Source organism: Trachypithecus francoisi, unplaced genomic scaffold (assembly GCF_009764315.1).
Source record: "Trachypithecus francoisi isolate TF-2019V2 unplaced genomic scaffold, Tfra_2.0 Lachesis_group12, whole genome shotgun sequence".
In the NCBI taxonomy this organism is placed as follows: Eukaryota; Metazoa; Chordata; class Mammalia; order Primates; family Cercopithecidae; genus Trachypithecus; species Trachypithecus francoisi.
The window spans coordinates 9,989,903-10,009,111 of record NW_022681457.1 but is presented as its reverse complement, the minus strand read 5'-3'; the positions used below and the strand labels follow the sequence as shown (position 1 = coordinate 10,009,111).

Genomic DNA, 19,209 nt, shown 5'->3' with positions numbered 1-19,209 from the left:
GGAAGGCTGAGGTAGGAGAATTGCTTAAACCCGGGAGGCAGCAGTTGCAGTGAGCTGAGATTGCACCATTGCAAATCAGCCTGGGCAACAAGAGCGAAACTCTGTCTCAAAAAAAAAACCTAACTTCGTGCATTTATTGGGATCTGGATTGCCATCCTTCAGATTTCTTGCTCTAGCCTAATGACTCTGTTGTTGTTCATTGCAAGTTTTATTTTTATTTTGTTTACTTTTTAGCAGCTTTATTTAGCTATTATTGTTCTACTAAAAAAAAAAAACCCCTCTCAATGTACACAATTAGATGGATTTCGACTTATGCAATAACCCCTTAGAAGACATTCACGTGCATGCGTTGTTGGCTTTTTGCGTCTCACGGGAACGTATTTCAGGCATTTCCATCTCCACGCTACACATGGGGAAATAAAGGCTCACAAAGGAGAAAGGGTGTGGTCCAGGTCACACCTGTCCCTGGTCCTCCAGGCTGAGGAGCAGAGACCACCCACCTTGGGAGTGCGAGAGTTTGACGCGTATCTCGGGCGCCCTCTTGTGGTCGCAGTGGAGAAACTCCTGCTTAGTTCATTTCTTTACCATCCGATATTCATTTTTCTCATTCAGTAATGGTTGGCCCTCTCCTGTGTGCCAGACACTGTTTGAGGCCCTAGCGGTCCGTCAATATACAAAACTAACATCCTTGCCATCGAGGATCTTTTTTTTTTTTTTTTTTTTTTTGAGACGGAGTCTCCCTCTGTCGCCCAAACTGGAGTGCAGTGGTGCAATCTCGGCTCACTACAAGCTCTGCCTCCCGGATTTAAGCGATTCTCCTGCCTCAGCCTCCCGAGTAGCTGGGATTACAGACTTGCACCACCACGCCCAGCTAATTATTGTATTTTTAGTAGAGATGGGGTTTCACCATGTTGGCCAGGGTGGTATTGAACTCCTGACCTCATGATCCACCCATCTCAGCCTCCCAAAGTGCTGAAATTACAGACTTGAGCCACCGCGCCTGGCCTTAAAAAAAAAAAAAAATCATACTTGGCCTGCTTTTGAGACCACAAGGAAGGCACGGTGCATCTTCCTCTCCAGGCTTCTGGGACGCACTTCTCTCTTCTCCCTCTTTGCTTTCCCAGGCTGCTGCCAGGATATCGTCCAGAGTTCATTTCCCTTTTATCTCTCCATCGTTGCTGTTCTCGGCTGCTTTCTCCCAGGCCTCTGCCCTTCCCGCTGTTCCATCCAGAACCAGCCACATAATTGGTGGGGTCTATTGCAAATGAGAACACGGAGTCCCTTCTTCAAAACATAAGGATTTCAAATTGGTGGCAGCTGAGCATTAAAAGAAGTGTGGTGGCTTGTCACGGTGGCTCCTTCCTGTGATCCCAGCACTTTGGGAGGCCAAGGCGGGCTGATCACCTGAGGGGTTGGAGTTCGAGACCAGCCTGGCCAATAAGGTGAAATCCCGTCTCTACTAAAAATACAAAAATTATCCGGGCATAGGGGCAGGCGCCTATAATCTCAGCTACTCAGGAGGCTGAGGCAGGAGAATGGCTTCAACCCGGGAGGCGGAGATCTCAGTGAGCTGAGATCGCACCATTGCACTCCAGCCTGGGTGATGGAGCAAGTCTGCATCTCAAAACAACAAACAAAATTCCATCCCAATAACCCTTAAAAAACACTTTTGAGTTCTGACTTTATTTCTTCTTGTTTTCTTATTTTCAATGGAATTCATTCTACTGTTTTCACATTTACCATTCAGGGATATTTGGACAGAATTACACGGCCACAGGTCAACCACTCTGACCATGATTCCCTTTCTAAGAATGAGGAAGGATGTGGTCAGTGAGGTTTATTCATATTATGTTACTGTTGCAAGATGACACTTTTTGTTAATTTTTATGTCTTATATTTTTTTGGATGCTATTGTGAATGTATGAACTGTTTCTCCATTTTTATATGTATGTATGTATTTATTCATTTTGAGATGGAGTCTGGCTCTGTCACCCAGGCTGGAGTGCAGTGGCACGATCTCGGCTCACTGCAACCTGCGACTCCCAGGTTCAAGCGATTCTCCTGCCTCAGCCTCCTGAGTAACTGGGATTACAGGTGCGCCCCATCACATTTGGCTAATTTTTGTTTCCTTTTTCTTTGTTTGTTTGTTTCTTAGTGGAAACCAGTTTCCCCATGTAGGTCAGGCTGGTCTCGAACTCCTGACCTCAGGTGACCTGTCTGCCTTGGCCTCCCAAAATGCTGAGATTACAGGAGTGAGCCACCACGCTCGGCCTCTCCATCTATTTAGATCTTTAACTTCTCCACAGCATTTTTTGTAATTTTTAGTATACACATCCTTTATTTATTTTACTAAATTTCTTCCCACTCATTTTATTACTTTGGAGGTTTTGTAAATAAAATTCCTCTCCTCACTTCATTTTTAAATTATTTTTTGTTAGTATACATACACATGATTGATTTTGGTGAATATGTCTCCCATCCTGCTAGGAATGTATTGCCCTTTTCAACCAGAGCTTCCATTTAATGTTTTAATAATTTCACAGGATTACTGTGCTCACTGGTCACTTCATGTAATTAGTATTTCTATTAGCCAAGCGTGATGGCACATGCCTGTAATCCCAGCTACTTGGAAGGCTGAGGTAGGAGAATTGCTTGAACCCGGGAGGCAGAGGTTGAGGTTAGCCGAGTTCGGGCCATCGCACTCCAGCCTGGGCAACAAGAGCAAAACTCTGTCTCAAAAATATATATATATACACATATATATGTGTGTGTGTATGTATATATGTGTATATATGTATATATGTGTATATATGTACATATGTGTATATTTATATACATATGTATATATATTTATACACACACTATATATATTTGTGGATTTATTGGGGTCTGGATTGCTCTCCTTCAGATTTCTTGTGCTAGCTTAATGGCTCTGTTGTTGGACGCAAGTTTTATTTTTTATTTTATTTACTTTTTTAAATAAATACTTTATTTATTTTATTTTATTTACATTTTAGCAACTTTATTTAGATATATTGTTCTACTAAAAAAAACCCTCTCAATATACACAATTAGATGGATTTCGACCTATGCAATAACCCCTTGGAAGACATTCAAGTGCATGCGTTGTTGGCTTTTTGCTTCTCACGGGAACATATTTCAGGCATTTACATCTCCACGCTATACATGGGGAAATAGAGACTCAAAAAGGAGAAAGGGTGTGGTCCATATCACACCTGTCCCTGGTCCTCCAGGCTGAGGACCACCCACCTCGGGGCTGCGAGAGTTTCACACGTATCTTGAGCGCCCTCTTGTGGTCACAGTTGAGAAACTCCCTGCTTGGTTCATTTCCTTTCCGTGGAGCATTGGTTTTTCTCATTCCGTATTTGTTGGTCCTCTCCTGTGTGCCAGACACTGTTCGAGGCTCTAGCGGTCCATCAATATACAAAATAAACATCCTTGCCATTGATGAGCTTATTTTTTTTTTCTTTTTTATTATACTTTAAGTTCTAGGGTCATGTGCACAACGTGCAAGTTTGTTACATATGTATACATGTGCCACGTTGATGTGCTGCACCCATTAACTCATCATTTACATTAGGTATATCTCCTAATGCTATCCCTCCCCCCTCCCCTCTACCCCCACCCCACGACAGGTCCCGGTGTGTGATGTTCCCCGCCCTGTGCCCAAGTATTCTCGTTGTTCAATTCCCACCTATGAGTGAGAACATGCGGTGTTTGGTTTTCTGTTCTTGCGATAGTTTGCTGAGAGTGATGGTTTCCAGCTGCATCCACGTCCCTACAAAGGACACGAACTCATCCTTTTTTATGGCTGCATAGTATTCCATGGTGTGTATGTGCCACATTTTCTTAATCCAGTCTGTCATTGATGGACATTTGGGTTGGTTCCGAGTCTTTGCTATTGTGAATAGTGCCACAATAAACATAAGTGTGCGTGTGTCTTTATAGCAGCATGATTTATAATCCTTTGGGCATATACCCAGTAATGGGATGGCTGGGTCAAATGATATTTCTAGTTCTAGATCCTTGAGGAATTGCCAGACTGTCGTCTTCCACAATGGTTGAGCTAGTTTACAGTCCCACCAACAGTGTAAAAGTATTCCTATTTCTCCACATTCTCTCCAGCACCTTTGTTTCCTGACTTTTTAATGATCGCCATTCTAACTGGTGTGAGATGGTATCTCTTTGTGGTTTTGATATGCATTTCTCGATGGCTAGTGATGATTAGCATTTTTTCATGTGTCTCTTGGCTGCATAAATGTCTTCTTTTGAGAAGTGTCTGTTCATATCCTTTGCCCACTTTTTGATGGGGTTGTTTGTTTTTTTCTTGTAAATTGGTTTGAGTTCTTTGTAGGTTCTGAATATTAGCCCTTTGTCAGATGAGTAGAGTGCAAAAATTTTCTCCCATTCTGTAGGTTGCCTGTTCACTCTAATGGTAGTTTCTTTTGCTGTGCAGAAACTCTGTAGTTTAATTAGATCCCATTTGTCAATTTTGGCTTTTGTTGCCATTGCTTTTGGTGTTTTAGGCATGAAGTCCTTGCCCATGCCTATGTCCTGAATGGTATTGCCTAGGTTTTCTTCTAGGGTTTTTATGGTTTTAGGTCTAACATTTAAGTCTTTAATCCATCTTGAATTAATTTTTGTATAAGGTGTAAGGAAGGGATCCTGTTTCAGCTTTCTACTTATGGCTAGCCAGTTTTCCCAGCACCATTTATTAAATAGGGAATCCTTTCCCCATTTCTTGTTTTTGTCAGGTTTGTCAAAGATCAGATGGTTGTAGATGTTATTTCTGAGGGCTCTGTTCTATTCCATTGGTGTATATCTCTGTTTTGTACGAGTACCATGCTGTTTTGGTTATTGTAGCCTTGTAGTATAGTTTGAAGTCAGGTGAGGAGCTTATTTATTTATTTATTCATTCATTTTGAGGCAAAGTCTCGCTCTGTCACCCAGGCTGTAGTGCAGTGGCGCAATCTCGGCTCACTGCAACCTCCGCCTCCTGGATTCAAGAGATTCTCCTGCCTCAGCCTCCCAAGTAGCTGGGACTACAGGTGTGCATCACCACCACGCTCGGCTAATTTTTTGTATTTTTAGTAGAGACAGGGTTTCACTGTGTTAGCCAGGATGGTCTCGATCTCCTGACCTCGTGATCTGCCCACCTCGGCCTCCCAAAGTGCTGGGATGACAGGCCTGACCCACCATGCCCAGCCGAGGAGCTTATATTCTTGCAGAAGGAGACAGACAGTAACCCTTGGGCATAACAAGCACAATCACAGCCTGCTAGAAGGTGAAAGTGATTTGGATAAATGAGAAAGTGCAGCAGTGGTCTGAAGGGTGCAAAGGTCAGCAGGGGGAACAGTGTGGTGGGTGCAGACTGAGGGCCAGGGAAAGGGAAGTGGTCATGAGTACCCTGAGTGAGCTGGAAGGTAACACGAATGACTCCAAGTAGAACACCCCTTCACAAGGACTCTTCTTCCCAAACTTCCTCTAGAAAGCTGAGCTGCCTCACACCACAGGGAAGGTTCATCCCATTAGACTTCAAACATCCTCAGCAATTCCCTGCCCACCCCTTTCTAGGAGTCAGGATTCCTCCATCCTGATCTAGACCAGCATCTAGTGACCCCTAAAAACCTGTCCTGGAAGTCTCACAAGGCTCTTCCACTCACAGTTTGTGATATGATGACCCCAGAGTTGTGCAGTGCACAACTGGCACAGCTGGACATGATGGGCCTGGCATTCTTCCTCTATGCTCCCACTGCGCTCTGTGCTGACTATGTCATTCCACTAGATGGTGCCATGTCAACTTCTCTCCTCTCCTCTGAATATCCTGTAAGCTCTTTAAGGATAAGATAGGATCAAAGTTCCATCCATGTCCCTGCTACTCAGAAGAGGGGCTGAAACATTGAAAAGGGAAATGTTAGAAATCCCTCAATAGCACTAGACTTAAGAAAACAAATTGCCAGGTAGTGATGATTAGATTGCTATAAAAGTCTGAATAATTACAAAAAGATTCTAGGAACTGGCATATAATTATGTAGGGGCACTGGCAGTATGTGTCACTGAAATCAGCTAAGGAATCATGGTGCAGTCTCAGGAACCAGCTGGGCACCGTGGCTCAGGTCTATAATCCCAGGACTTTGGGAAGCTGAGGCGGGTGGATTGCTTGAGTCCAGGAGTTCAAGACCAGCCTGGGTAACATGGCGAAAACCCATCTCTACACAAAGTTAGCTGGGCATGGTGGAACACACCTGTAGTCCCAACTACTCAGGAGGCTGAGGCAGGAGAATTGCTTGAACTAGGGAGGCAGAGGTTGCAGTGAGCTGAGATTGCTCCACTGCACTCCAGCCTGGCGACAGAGCAAGACTCTGTCTAAAAAAAAAAAAAATGTTGGGAATGTATCCAGATGAACCAAAAAACCTAAAACCTTTCTTTGACCTTTCATGTTCTTCCAGATACTTTATCTCTCTCTCTTTCCCTTCATAGAGGACACCCTGGGTTATCTGCTGACCCTCTGCCCTTTCTGGCCTCCTCTCTCTCTCTGGCCTTCTCCACTGCAAACTGACCTCTCCCTGCACACCCCACTTGGGTCTGCTCTCACCCAGGCCCCAAGTGAACTCTGGATCTTACTGAGTCCAGTGGACCACTCTCCTCCCTCTTTTTTTTTTTTTTTTTTTTAATCATACTTGGCCTGCTTTTGAAACCACAAGAAAGGGACAATGCATCTCCCACTCCAGGCTTCTGGAACACCCTCTCTCTTCTCCCTCTTTGCTTTCCCAGGCTGCTGCCAGGATATCATCCAGAGTTCCTTTCCCTTTTATCTCTCCATCGTTGCTGTTCTCAGCTGCTTCCTCCCAGGCCTCTGCCCTTCCCACTATTCCATCCAGAACCAGTCACATAATTGGTGGGGTCTATTGCAAATGAGAACACGGGGTCCCTTCTTCAAAACATAAGGAATTTCAAATTGGTGAACGCTGAGCATTAAAAAGAAGTGTGGTGGCTTGTCACGGTGGCTCCTTCCTGTAATCCCAGCACTTTGGGAGGCCAAGCTGGGCTGATCACCTGAGGTTAGCAGTTTGAGACCAGCCTGGCCAAATGGTGAAACCCTGTCTCTACTAAAAACACAGAAATTAGCCAGGCGTGGTGGCACATGCCTGTAATCCCAGCAACTCAGGAGGCTGAGGCAGGAGAATCGCTTGAACCCAGGAGGCGGAGGTTGCAGTGAGCCAAGATCTCACCATTGGCACTCCAGCCTGAGTGACAGATAGAGACTCCCTCTCCAAAACAAACAAAAAGGCCAGGCGCGGTGGCTCACGCCTGTAATTCCAGCACTTTGGGAGACCAAGGCAGGCGGATCACCTGAAGTCAGGAGTTCAATACCAGCCTAGCCAACGTGGTGAAACCCCGTCTCTACTAAAAATACAAAAAGTAGCTGGGTGTGGTGGCAGGCACCTGTAGTCCCAGCTACTGGTGAGGCTGAGGCAGGAGAATTGCTGGAACCTGGGAGACAGAGGTTGCAGTGAGCCGAGATCTCGCCATTGGCACTCCAGCCTGAGCAACAGAGTAAGGCTTCGTCTCAAAAACAAACAAAAAAAGAGAAGTGTAGGGCCCTTCGAGCATGGGTCGCTGGGCAACTCATGAAGCTGGCCCTGCTTTGGCCCCGCCCCCCTCCCAGGACCTGAGCTCTGAGGGGCACTGCGGTAGGCAGAATAGCCCCACCCACCCCCACCCTGCCCTACATGCAAGGTGTCCACGCACAAATCCCTGGGACCCGCCAGTATGTTTGCAGATGCTGTTAAGGTTGTTAAGGTTGTGGATCTTACGTCAGGGAGATTATCCTGGCGTGGTGGTTAGTTGTTTTGTTATTGTTGTTGTTATTTTTGTTTTTGAGTCTGTCGCCCAGGCTGGAGTGCAGTGGCGCGATCTCGGCTCACTGCAAGCTCCGCCTCCCGGGTTCACGCCATTCTCCTGCCTCAGCCTCCCGAGTAGCTGGGACTACAGGAGCCGACACCACGCCCGGCTAATTTTTTTTATATTTAGTGGAGACGGGGTTTCACCGTGTTAGCCAGGATGGTCTCGATCTCCTGACCTCGTGATCCACCTGCCTCGGCCTCCCAAAGTGCTGGGATTACAGGCGTGAGCCACCGCGCCCGGCCGAAAGTTAGTTTTCTGTGTCCACTTGACTGGGCTCTAATCTCCGGTTATTCCATCAGACTCCAGTCTGGGTGTCGCTGCGGAGGCGTTCCGGAGACGCCGTTAACATCTGCAGTCCATGGGCCCTCAGTGAAGATTGCCCTTAGTAATACGGGTGGGCTTCATCCAAGCCACTGAAAGGCGTTGTGCAAAACGGAGGTTTCCCAGAGGAAGAAGAAATTCTGCCACCAGATGGCAGCACTAACTCCCGCCTTAGTTTCCCTCCTACCCTGTGGATACCAGGCTTGCACAATTTAATTGTGTGAAATAGATCTCCCTCCTTCCTTCCTTCCTTCCTTCCTTCCTTCCTTCCTTCCTTCCTTCCTTCCTTCCTTCTTTTTCTTTCCCTCCTTCCCTCCTTCCCTCCTTCACTCCTTCCTTCCTTCCTTCCTTTCTTCCTTTCCTTCTTTCTTTCTTTCTTTGCCTCCTTCCCTCCTTTTTTTCTTTCCTTCCTTCCTTCCTTCCTTCCTTCCTTCTTTCTCTCTCTTTCTTTCTTTCTTTTCAAGACTGAGTCTCGCTCTATTGCCCAGGCTGGAGTGCAATGGCATGATCTCAGCTCACTGCAACCTCCACCTCCCGGGTTCAAGCAATTCTCCTGCCTCAGCCTCCCAAGTAGCTGGGACTACAGGCACCCGCTACCATGCCCAGCTAATTTTTGTATTTTTAGTAGAGACGGGGTTTCACCATGTTGGCCAGGCTGGTCTTGAACTCCTGACCTCATGATCCGCCCATCTCAGCCTCCCAAAGTGCTGGTGCTGGGATTACACACGTGACAAATAGATCTCTTATATACATTTCTTTATTTATCTTCTTTCTTTCTTTAGATCTCTTATATACATTTCTTTCTTTCTTTCTCTTCTTTCTTTTTTTTTTTTTTTTTTTTGAGAGCGAGTCTTGCTCTGTTGCTCAGGCTGGAGTGCAGTGGCTTGATCTGGGCTCACTGCAACCTCCGCCTCCTGCGTTCAAGCGAGTGTCCTGCCTCAGCCTCCCGAGTAGCTGAGACGACAGGCACACACCACTGCGCCCAGCTAATTTTTGCATTTTTTTAGTAGAGTCAGCATTTCTCCATGTTGGCCAGGTGGTCTCAAGCTCCTGACCTCAAGTGATTCACCCGCCTTGGTGGCCTCCCAAAGTGCTGGGATTACAGGCATGAGCCACTGCACCCGGCCTTTATATATATCTTAAGTACATAATACATGTAATGAACCACAGGCACATGCTACACACGGATGAACCTGCTTATGTGATGGAAGTCAGATAGGTAACGCTGTTCGATGTGTGATTCCATGTATGCGAGTGTCCAGAAGAGGTAATCCATAGAATCAGAAAACAGGAGAGTGGTTTCCAGGGGCTGCAGAGAGTGGGGCATGGGGAGTGACCACTGAATAGGGCTTTCTTTTGGGGCGATGAAAATGTTTGGGAACTTGATAAAACGGATGGGTACACAATGACCAGTGTACCAGTTAGGTACATTCCACTGGGAATGTACTAAATGTCACTGAACTGTACACCCTAAGATGGTTAATTTTGGCTGGGTGCAGGGGATCACACCAGTAATCCCAGCACTCTGGAAACCGAGGCAGGCGGCTCACCTGAGGTCAGGAGTTTGAGACCAGCCTGACCAACATGGAGAAACCCTGCCTCTACTAAAAATACAAAATTAGCTGGGTGTCGTGGCACGCGCCCGTAATCCCAGCTACTTGAGAGGTTGAGGCAGGAGAATCGCTTGAACCTGGGAGGCGGCGGTTGTGGTGAGCCGAGATCACACCATTGCACTCCAGCCCAAGCAAACAAGAACAAAACTCCGTCTCAAAAAAAAAAAAAAAAAAACAAAGATGGTTAATTTTACATCAATAGAAAATACTTAATAAAGTCTGTAACATATACATATACATCTCTCTCTCTCTCTTTTTGATTATTGAGTTTCTGGTGACCACTGCCCACTCCCTCCTTACATTTTTCTGTGGGTGCTGAGTCCTGACCTGATTTACTCCATCCCCTGCAGGGACCCCTGAGGGAACTTTCTAACACCTGGATCTTTCCCTCCCATTCCTTTGGGTTCCTCCACGCCTGCAGGGCAAAGTGAGGCTCCCAGTGGCTTTCAGGCTGGCTTCTCCAGGCAAATTAAACTCCACCTGGCATCTGAGAAACTTCTGCCCCACCCAGCTTCCCCACTCTGCTCCGATATCCATCCTCCTCTCCTGAGTTCCATCAACTCGCACTCATCCTTCAAGACCCAGCTCAAGGCTGCTTCCTCGTTATCGCAAATTGACTATCTTCTCTCCAGCGCTACAACCCCATCCCCAGCTAGGGATAAAACCACTGACCTAGCCTCCCACCTGGGGGCCTCCCTTTTCTCTCACCAAGCTGCCTCCTACCTAGGCTTCCCTCTACCTCCCCCACTGACCCTGACCCAGCCTCCCACCTGGGCCTCCACCTCCCTCCCACTGACCCAGCCCCCCATCTAGGTCTCCCCTCTCTCTCAATGAGCTTCCTCCTACCTGGGCTTCCCTCTACCTCTCCCGCTGACCCTGACCCAGCCTCCCACCTGGAGCTCCACCTCCCTCCCAATGACCCAGCATCCCACCTGGGCCTCCACCTCCCCCCTCACTGACCCAGCCTCCCACCTGGGCCTCCACCTCCCTTCCACTGACCCAGCCTCCCACCTGGACCTCCACTTCCCTCCCACTGACCTAGACTCCCACCTGGGCTTCCACCTTCTTCCCACTGAGCTGCATCCTGCCTTGGGACTCTGCTCTCCCCCTCTGCTCTCTCCCTGCCCACACTGCCCTGAAGGAATTGTCCTGACACCCAAACCTCACTCTCTTGTCATCAGTAGACACGGGTGCTTAGAATGAGATATGACCTTTCTATGACCTTTCTATGAGTGGCTTCAGGCAGAGCAGTTCATCAAGGGGATGCGGCCGCAAGGCCAGAGTTGCCCCTCAGACACCCTCCATGCTCTTCATCCTCCTGCTGCTCTCACTCTCTGACTCTCTCTCTCTCTCTCTCTCCATACAGCTGCAATCTGGAAGAAATTACTCTTCTAAACAGCCAGACTTCCCCAGTTTCAGGAAATTCCAAGCTGGGCAGGGGAGGGGCCAGGCTGGGGGCGCGCCCTGTCCAGCCCCACCCCCTCTGCCCGTTCCCCCTGCACACTCAGTCCTGGCCTCCTCCCGCCCCCACACTCCGCCCAGAGGGGCCTCAGCTTTTCCACCACTGCTTTCTAGTCCTTTAAATCCTACAGGCAAACTTTTGGGGGATGAGAAAGGCTGGGAGGGGCCTGTGCCAAAACCCTCTCTGCCTGGGGACTGGGTGGTGATTCCTCTTCTGCCTGGGCTCCTACCATGGCCCTCGAGAGGGGCTGACACTTCAGCTCCCGGTGCAGGTAAAGGGGCCTTATGCCAGGGCTTGCCAGGGCTGGGGTCTGGACTCCTAGGCGTGAGGGAGGAGGGGCTGGGGGCCTGGACTCCTGAGTCAGAGGGAGGAGGGGCTGGGGTCTGGACTTCTGAGTCAGAGGGAGGAGGGGCTGGGGGCCTGGACTCCTGGGTCTGAGGGAGGAGGGGCTGGGGTCTGGACTCCTGAGTCTGAGGGAGGAAGGGCTGGGGGTCTGGACTCCTGGGTCTGAGGGAGGAGGGGCTGGGGGTCTGGACTCCTGAGTCAGAGGGAGGAGGGGCTGGGGTCTGGACTCCTGGGTCTGAGGGAGGAGGGGCTGGGGTCTGGACTCCTGGGTCTGAGGGAGGAGGGGCTGGGGGTCTGGACTCCTGGGTCTGAGGGAGGAGGGGCTGGGGTCTGGACTCCTGGGTCTGAGGGAGGAGGGGCTGGGGGTCTGGACTCCTGGGTCTGAGGGAGGAGGGGCTGGGGGTCTGGACTCCTGGGTCTGAGGGAGGAGGACCTGGGGCCCTTGGCTTTTGGGTCTGAGGAAGAAGGGGGTGACACTCGGGTCTGGGGTGGGATTAAGAAAGCTAAGAGCTAGGACGCCTGGGACCTCAGGGCGAAGAAGGAGGTGGCTCTGCGGACCCGGATGCCTGGCTCCTGAAAACCCCTCCGGGTTCCTCATGACACTTTCTGTACCAGGTGAGATCCCGCCCGGAGGAAGAAGGAAGAAGGCGCGGGCCGAGGATTAGGGAGGTGGCGGCGGACTCGGAGCCAGGGAACCGGGGGTCCAGGCTAGAGCCGCAGTGGTGAGCGCGCGCCTGCCCCGCTCTGGGAGGACCGCGAGGTAAGGCGCGGTGGGGGACAGGGGTCCTGGGTCCTGGTCGGGAGGGAAGAGGAGTAGAAAGCCCAGGAGACGGCGGCGGCTGAATTCCCGGCCGCAGCCACGTGGCTGCAGGAAGCGCGCAATGAAGCCCTTACCGGGCCGGGGGTCTCCCCATCTGGGGTCCCCAGACCCCACCCCCGCCCCACCCGCCTCCCCGCAGCTCCCACGGGTCTGAGAACCAGTCGGGCCGGATCTAGAGCGGGTTGTTTTTTCCGTCCTGGCGGGCCCGGGACTGAGAGAGGACAGAGGTGAACCAGCTGTGCCCACCACCCTGCAGCTGGAGCCGTAGCCCTGCCCCAGCAGGAAAGAGAGGGGTGGGTGGAGGCCGGGGGAGAACGCGAGGCCCGGGTCTCCAGGGGCTGCACGGTCGCGCCCTGCTTTCTGCCTGTTCCACGTTGGTCGCAAACAACAGCCCCTCTGTCCCGAGCCCTGGCAGCGTGAGGGACTTTTTCCAAGCATGACCTCATTGCTTTAAACACGACTCAACCAGAGGGAGGTCGGAGGCTTCTATCTAAGAGGACACCCAGGCTGGCAGAAGTGAGGTGACTTCCCCAGGGTCTCAGAGCTAGGGCGCAGAGGGGGCATTCGAAAACGACTTCCAACTCGTTGTTCTGGTCTGGACTGGAAAGGAAAAAAGACAATCAAGGGTGTCAGAGGAAATCCCTGGCCTTCATATCAAATCAGAACATTATTATTTTTTTTTTTTCCCATGGGGTGGCCTGTCCCTCCTCTCCTGTGCGCTACAGTTCATCTGGATTCCGAATCTGGCGCCCAGCGTTTGCTACTGTGTGACCCAGGGCAAGTTACCTGACCTCTCTGTGTCTCAGCCATCACACATCTGTACAATGGGGTTGTCCTGAAGATTAAATAAATTAGTTCATTCATGGGGAGGCACTCAGGCAGGATAAGCACTTGGGAAATAAAATTTCAGCCCCCTGAATTTAGTCTTTTTTCTTTTCTTTCTTCTTTCTTTCTTTCTTTCTTTCCTTCCTTCCTTTTTTCCCTCCCTCCCCTCCCTCCTTTCCTTTCCTTCCTTTCCTTCCCTCTCTCCCTCTCTCTTCTTTTGGTTTCTTTTCTTCTTGAGACAGGGTCTTATTCTGTTGCCCAGGCTGAAGTGTGGTGGGAGGATCATAGCTCACTGCAGCTGCAGACTCCTGGGCTCAAGGGATCTTCCCTTTTCAGCCCCCCAAGTAGCTAGAACTGCAGGTGCATGACACAGCACCTGGCTAATGTTTTATTTTTATTTTTGTAGAGAGGTCATCTCACTTTGTTGCCCATGCTGGTCTCAAACTTCTGGGCTCAAGCAATCCTCCTGTCTCGGCCTCCCAAAGAGCTGGGATTACAGGTGTGAGCCGCGGCACCCAGCCACAAACAGGAGTTCCAACCCCTGTTTTTCGAGGAGTAAACTGAGCTTTAGGTTGAGGAAGCCAGTTTGGGATCCCATTTCCTTTGCAAGAAGGAAATGGCAAAATTTGAGCCCAGGTGTGTTTAATGTCAGAAACCAAGACTTTATGTGTGTTGCCAGGGGCTGGAAAATGGTGACCACTGATAGGGCAATGGAAGGGGGATGCGAGATGCATGCTGGGAGCTAGGTTTGAGCAGAGGCAGGAGCTGAGAGCTGTCCAGGAGTCAAGAGGTAGCAGAGAGTGGAGGGAGCCAGCTCTGGACACTGGAGTTCCCCAGATCTGGCTTTGTGATCTTGGGCCGTCACGTCCTCCCTCTGATCACCCATTTCCTTCTCTGGAACACTGGGAGAATGATCCAAAGTGCGACTCCATTGAGCACGTGCTAAATGAACGTTCGCTGTGTGCTGGGCGCTATGCCAGGACTTACATGGGTCTATCATCCCACCAATTCTTGCAAAAGGACTGGGAAGTATTATCTTCATATCACGCCATTTTCAAGATAAGGAAATGAGGTCAGAAAGGTCAAGTAAGTTGCTCAAAGCCACACAGCAATCAGCACAGCCAGATTCAAACCTGTGTATTGGGCTTTCGGAATTCCACTTTTTCACCTCTGACTCACTGCAGAGGAAGTGCTGAGATCACAGGCTGTGTTCGCAGCTGGAGAGGATTTTTTAACTATGGATCCAGAGATACATTAATGAGCTGAGTTCAACATTTAAAAACAAAATAGATTACAATAGAAAATACCAGAGTAGGGGCCGGGCGCGGTGGCTCACGCTTACAATCCCAGCACTTTGGGAGGCCAAGGCGGGCGGATCATGAGGTCAGGAGTTTGAAACCAGCCTGGCCAACATGGGGAAACCCCATCTCTACTAAAAATACAAAAATTAGCCAGGTGCAGTGGTGTGCACCTGTAACCTCAGCTACTCGGGAGGCTGAGGCAGCAGAGTCACTTGAATCTGAGAGGCGGAGGTTGCAGTGAGCCGAGATCATGCCATTGCACTCCGGCCTGTGCGACAGAGCAAGACTAAGAAAGAAAGAGAGAGAGAGAAGAAAGAAAGAGAGAGAGAGAGAGAGAGAGAAGGAAAGAAAAAGAAATAAATAAAGAGAAAGACAGAAGAAAGAAAAAAACAGAAAGAGGAAAAGAAAGAAGGGAAGAAAGAAAGGAGAGAGAAAGAGAGAGAGGAAAGAAGGAATAAATAAATAAATCAGAGTATCTACCGCGTTCTAAGACAAGTATTGGCCAGGCTTGGTGGCACACACCTGTAATCTTAGCACTTTGGGAGGCCAAGGCAGGCAGATTGCTTGAGCTCAGGAGTTTGAGACCAGTCGGGGCAACATGGCGAAACCCCACCTCTACAAAAAAAAAATACAAAAATAACACTACACGGTGGCATGAAACTGTAGTCCCAGCTACTCAGGAGGCTGAGGTGGGAGGATCGCTTGAGTTCAGGAGGCAGAGGTTGCACTAAGCCGAGATCTCACCACGCACTCCAGCTGGGTGACAGAGTGAGACCCTGTCTCAAAACAAGACGAATCTTGTTTCTCAAAATGTTTGTTTCCATTATGGGTAAGGAGGGAGTGGAGATTGTGTGCTAGGTAACGATAAAAATATATTTATTCATCTAGGTTGAGGTCAGAGGAATTTGATAAATGCTGCAGAGGTAGTCAATCAAAACTGGTTTCCCCATGGAAATCAATGTAAAGTGTGCGTGTGGGTGTGGGTGTGGCAGAGGCCAGTCTTCCAAATCTAGCCATCTACAATTATTTTAAATCCCTTTGGCTTTCATTTTCATCCACATTATCACCAATACTTCCCAGGGTGCCTGTTGCTATGAAAACAACATCAGTGTTCTATCCAACCTAATTTTTGTTCCACAGTTATTGTTAGGGAACTATTTTCCCCCCAACGCTAGCACTACCAATAGGTTAGCACTATTACAAATATAGTTTTCTCTGATCAGACTTTTCTATGTATCCTGAAAGGAAGGTAGTGTTATTTTATTTATCTTACAGATAGAAAAATAGACAGGGAAATAAAGTAATTTATTCCAATTCATACAGCGGGCAAAGGGTAGGGCTTCAACTGAAATAGGTTTTTCTTGTTGCGATAACAATGACTGTTAAAACAAAAGTACAAGGTCATCAGAGTGCCTCCCAGAAGTTCCACACAAAACACGCAATGACCAGGATATGGGCAGAGGCTGTGGCTGCATTTCTATTTCTCATTGAATTTAGGCCACGCGTGGTGGCTCATGCCTGTAATCCCAACACTTTGGGAGGCCAAGGCAGGCAGATCACCTGAAGTCATGAGTTTGAGACCAGCCTGGCCAACATAGTGAAACCCCGTCTCTACTAAAAATACAAAAATTTGCCGGGCATGGCAGCACACGCCTGTAATTCCAGCTACTTGGGAGGCTGAGGCAGGAGAATCGCTTGAACCCCAGCCTGGGCAACAGAACAAGACTCTGTCTCCAAAAAAATGAATTTGGTGCGGCTTCAAATATATGCAATTCTTCCCATCTTTTAACATAGAGGATTTTTTTTTTTTTTTTTTGAGACAGTCATACTCTGTCACCCAGGCTGGAGTGCAGTGGCACAATCTCGGCTCACTGCAACCTCCGCCTCCCAAGTTCAAGTGATTCTCCTGCCTCAGCCTGTCAAGTAGCTGGGATTACAGGCATGCACCACCACAACCAGTTAATTTTGTATGTTTTTTTTAGTAGAGACGGGGTTTCACCATGTTGGTCAGGCTGGTCTCAAAGTCCTGACCTCAGGTGATCCACCTGCTTCAGCCTCCCAAAGTGCTCAGATTACAGGTGTGAGCCACCGTGCCTGGCTAGGGAATTTGTATTATTATTATTTTAGAAAACATAAGACATCATAATGTTAGGTTGTAGTCTTTCAAGATCAGGTACAGTTGCCCCTTGGCAGCAGTGATGGGACTGGTTCTGGGACCCCCATGGATACCAAACTCTGAAGATAAGTTTAAGTCTCTTATATAAATGCCCTAGTATTTGCATATAATCTATGTACATCCTTTCCTACACTTTAAATCATCTCTTATAATGATTATAATGCATAATACAATGTAAATGCTTTGCAAATAAGTGTTATATTGTTTGAAACTTGTACTCTTTTTTTATAACTGTATTTTTCCCCAGTATTTTTGATCAGCAGTTAATTGAATCTGTTGATGCGGAACCCACAGATACCAAGGACTGTAATTCAAATCATAAAATGCACCCTAGGCAAAGTCCGCCTGGGCCTCTTCCTCGTGTGCCTGGTGGGCTCTAGGCAGGATCTGCTTTGCTTAATGGACAAAGTTAGCCCTGTCTTCAGAAAAGGAGCCTGGGAATTTCCATCTTTGACAAGCTGGAGTTTTCTTTTTCTTTTCATTGAGACAGGGTTTCACTCCTATTGCCCAGGCTGGAGTGCAGTGGCCAGTGCAGTGACACAGTCTCGGCTCCCTGCAACCTCCGCCTCCAGGGTTCAAGCGATTCTCCTACTTTAGCTGGGATTACACGCGTGCGCCACCGTGCCTCGCTAATTTTTGCATTTTTTATAGAGATGGGGTTTCGCCATGTTGCTCAGGCTGGTCTCGAGCTCCTGGCCTCAAGGGATCCGCCTGCCTCGGCCTCCCAAGCTGGGATTACAGGCGTGAGCCACCGCACCTGGCCCAACAAGCTGGAGTTTTCTATCAGTCAAGTCTGAGAAGCACTCTGAAGGGTTTGTGAAATATTTGTTATTTGGCCTCTAGGAAGGCTCAAGCATTCGCTCTTAGGAGGATCGGCATACCGTAGTGGTCATGGGCATTCTGGAGTCAGGTTAGGAAAGCCTCGATCCGAATGTGAGTTCAGCAGCTGTGTCCATGGGACCTCCTCGAGTCTCATCTTACCCCATCTGTGACTCGGGAGGCCGGGCGCGGTGACTCACGCCTGTAATCCCAGCACTTTGGGAGGCCGAGGTGGGCTGCTCACCTGAGGTCAGGAGTTCAAGACCAGCCTGGCCAATATTGTGAAACCCGTCTCTACAAAAATACAAACATTGGCTGGGTGTGGTGGCGGGTGCCTGCAATCTCAGCTACTCGGGAGGCTGAGGAGGAAGAATCGCCTGAACCCGGGAGGCGGGGGGGTTGCAGTGAGCCGGGATGGCGCCACTGCACTCCAGCCTGGGGGCCAGAGCGAGACTCCGTCTCAAAACAACAACAAAAATACGGGAGCCGTCCCCCATCGTCCTTTGAGCAGTCTCGCGGCGGCGAGCCCCGGGCTGGGGCCTCGCTGACCCTCCCGTGCCCCTCGCAGATGCCCGTGCTGAAGCAGCTGGGCCCCGCGCAGCCCAAGAAGCGGCCGGATCGCGGCGCCCTGTCCATCTCCGCGCCGCTCGGCGACTTCCGGCACACGCTGCACGTGGGGCGCGGCGGCGACGCCTTCGGGGACACCTCGTTCCTGAGCCGCCACGGCGGCGGGCCGCCCCCAGAGCCCCGGGCGCCCCCCGTGGGGGCTCCCCGCTCCCCACCGCCGCCCGCCGTCCCGCAACCCGCAGCGCCCTCGCCTGCCGACCCGCTTCTGTCCTTCCACCTGGATCTGGGGCCCTCCATGCTGGACGCGGTGCTGGGCGTCATGGACGCGGCGCGCCCGGAGGCAGCTGCCGCCAAGCCCGACGCGGAACCCCGCCCCGGGACGCAGCCCCCCAAGGCCCGCTGCCGCCCCAGCGCGGACCTCGAGCTGGACGACGTCATCGGCCTCTAGGTTCCCCCATTCCCCGCGCCCTTCCCGCCCGGCACCCCACTTCTGTATACATAAACGTCCAAGGTGTGTGCCCGGGCTCTGACTTTTCACTTTGCACGTGGGAAGGGATGAATGATAGGGTCCTGGCGCCTCTGAGAGCTGGAGGTGTCACCGGGAGATCTGGTCCGGGTCGCATGATTGCCCTGGGGGGTGGGGTGCGGCTCCTTTAAGAGAGCCCGGGGGCGAGGCCAGGCGGTGCCGCTTGCAGAGGCGGCCGCTCCCGCAGTCCCGTTCATCAAACACTGAGCGCCACCGCTGGCCAGACTTGGTCCTGGGGCCGGGCAAGACTCAGCCACCGCGGAGCCCGCCGAGGCGGGGCTGCCGATTGCTGTAGCCCCGGGAGTCCTTCTGGCCCTCCACGCCTCAGGTGGACTCCGACCGGGCGGGGCCGCCCTTTACTCTGGGAGAGGCTGCAGAGGGAAGTGTCTGAGAACCCTTTTAGAGCAGTCGGGGCCTGGTCTCCGTGGGGGAAGAGTCCGCTGGCATCTTGGTTCTTTAAGGTCCCAGAAGGATGGGGCGAAACGTGCAAATGATTTGGACTGAG

General features: G+C 50.2%; 2 protein-coding genes across 2 annotated transcripts in view; one reads left to right on the top strand and one right to left on the bottom strand.

Annotated features, from left to right (window-relative positions):
* LILRB3 (leukocyte immunoglobulin like receptor B3) overlaps positions 1-19,209 on the bottom strand; it is a 250,857-nt gene that overhangs the window by 42,630 nt on the left and 189,018 nt on the right. The gene's annotated exons all lie outside the window — the stretch shown is intronic.
* CDC42EP5 (CDC42 effector protein 5) lies at positions 11,354-18,701 on the top strand. The gene is made up of 3 exons (XM_033229213.1): positions 11,354-11,596; positions 12,286-12,430; positions 18,180-18,701. The coding sequence occupies exon 3, from the start codon at positions 18,180-18,182 to the stop codon at positions 18,624-18,626; it is 447 nt and encodes a 148-aa protein (XP_033085104.1). The 5' UTR covers positions 11,354-11,596; positions 12,286-12,430; the 3' UTR covers positions 18,627-18,701.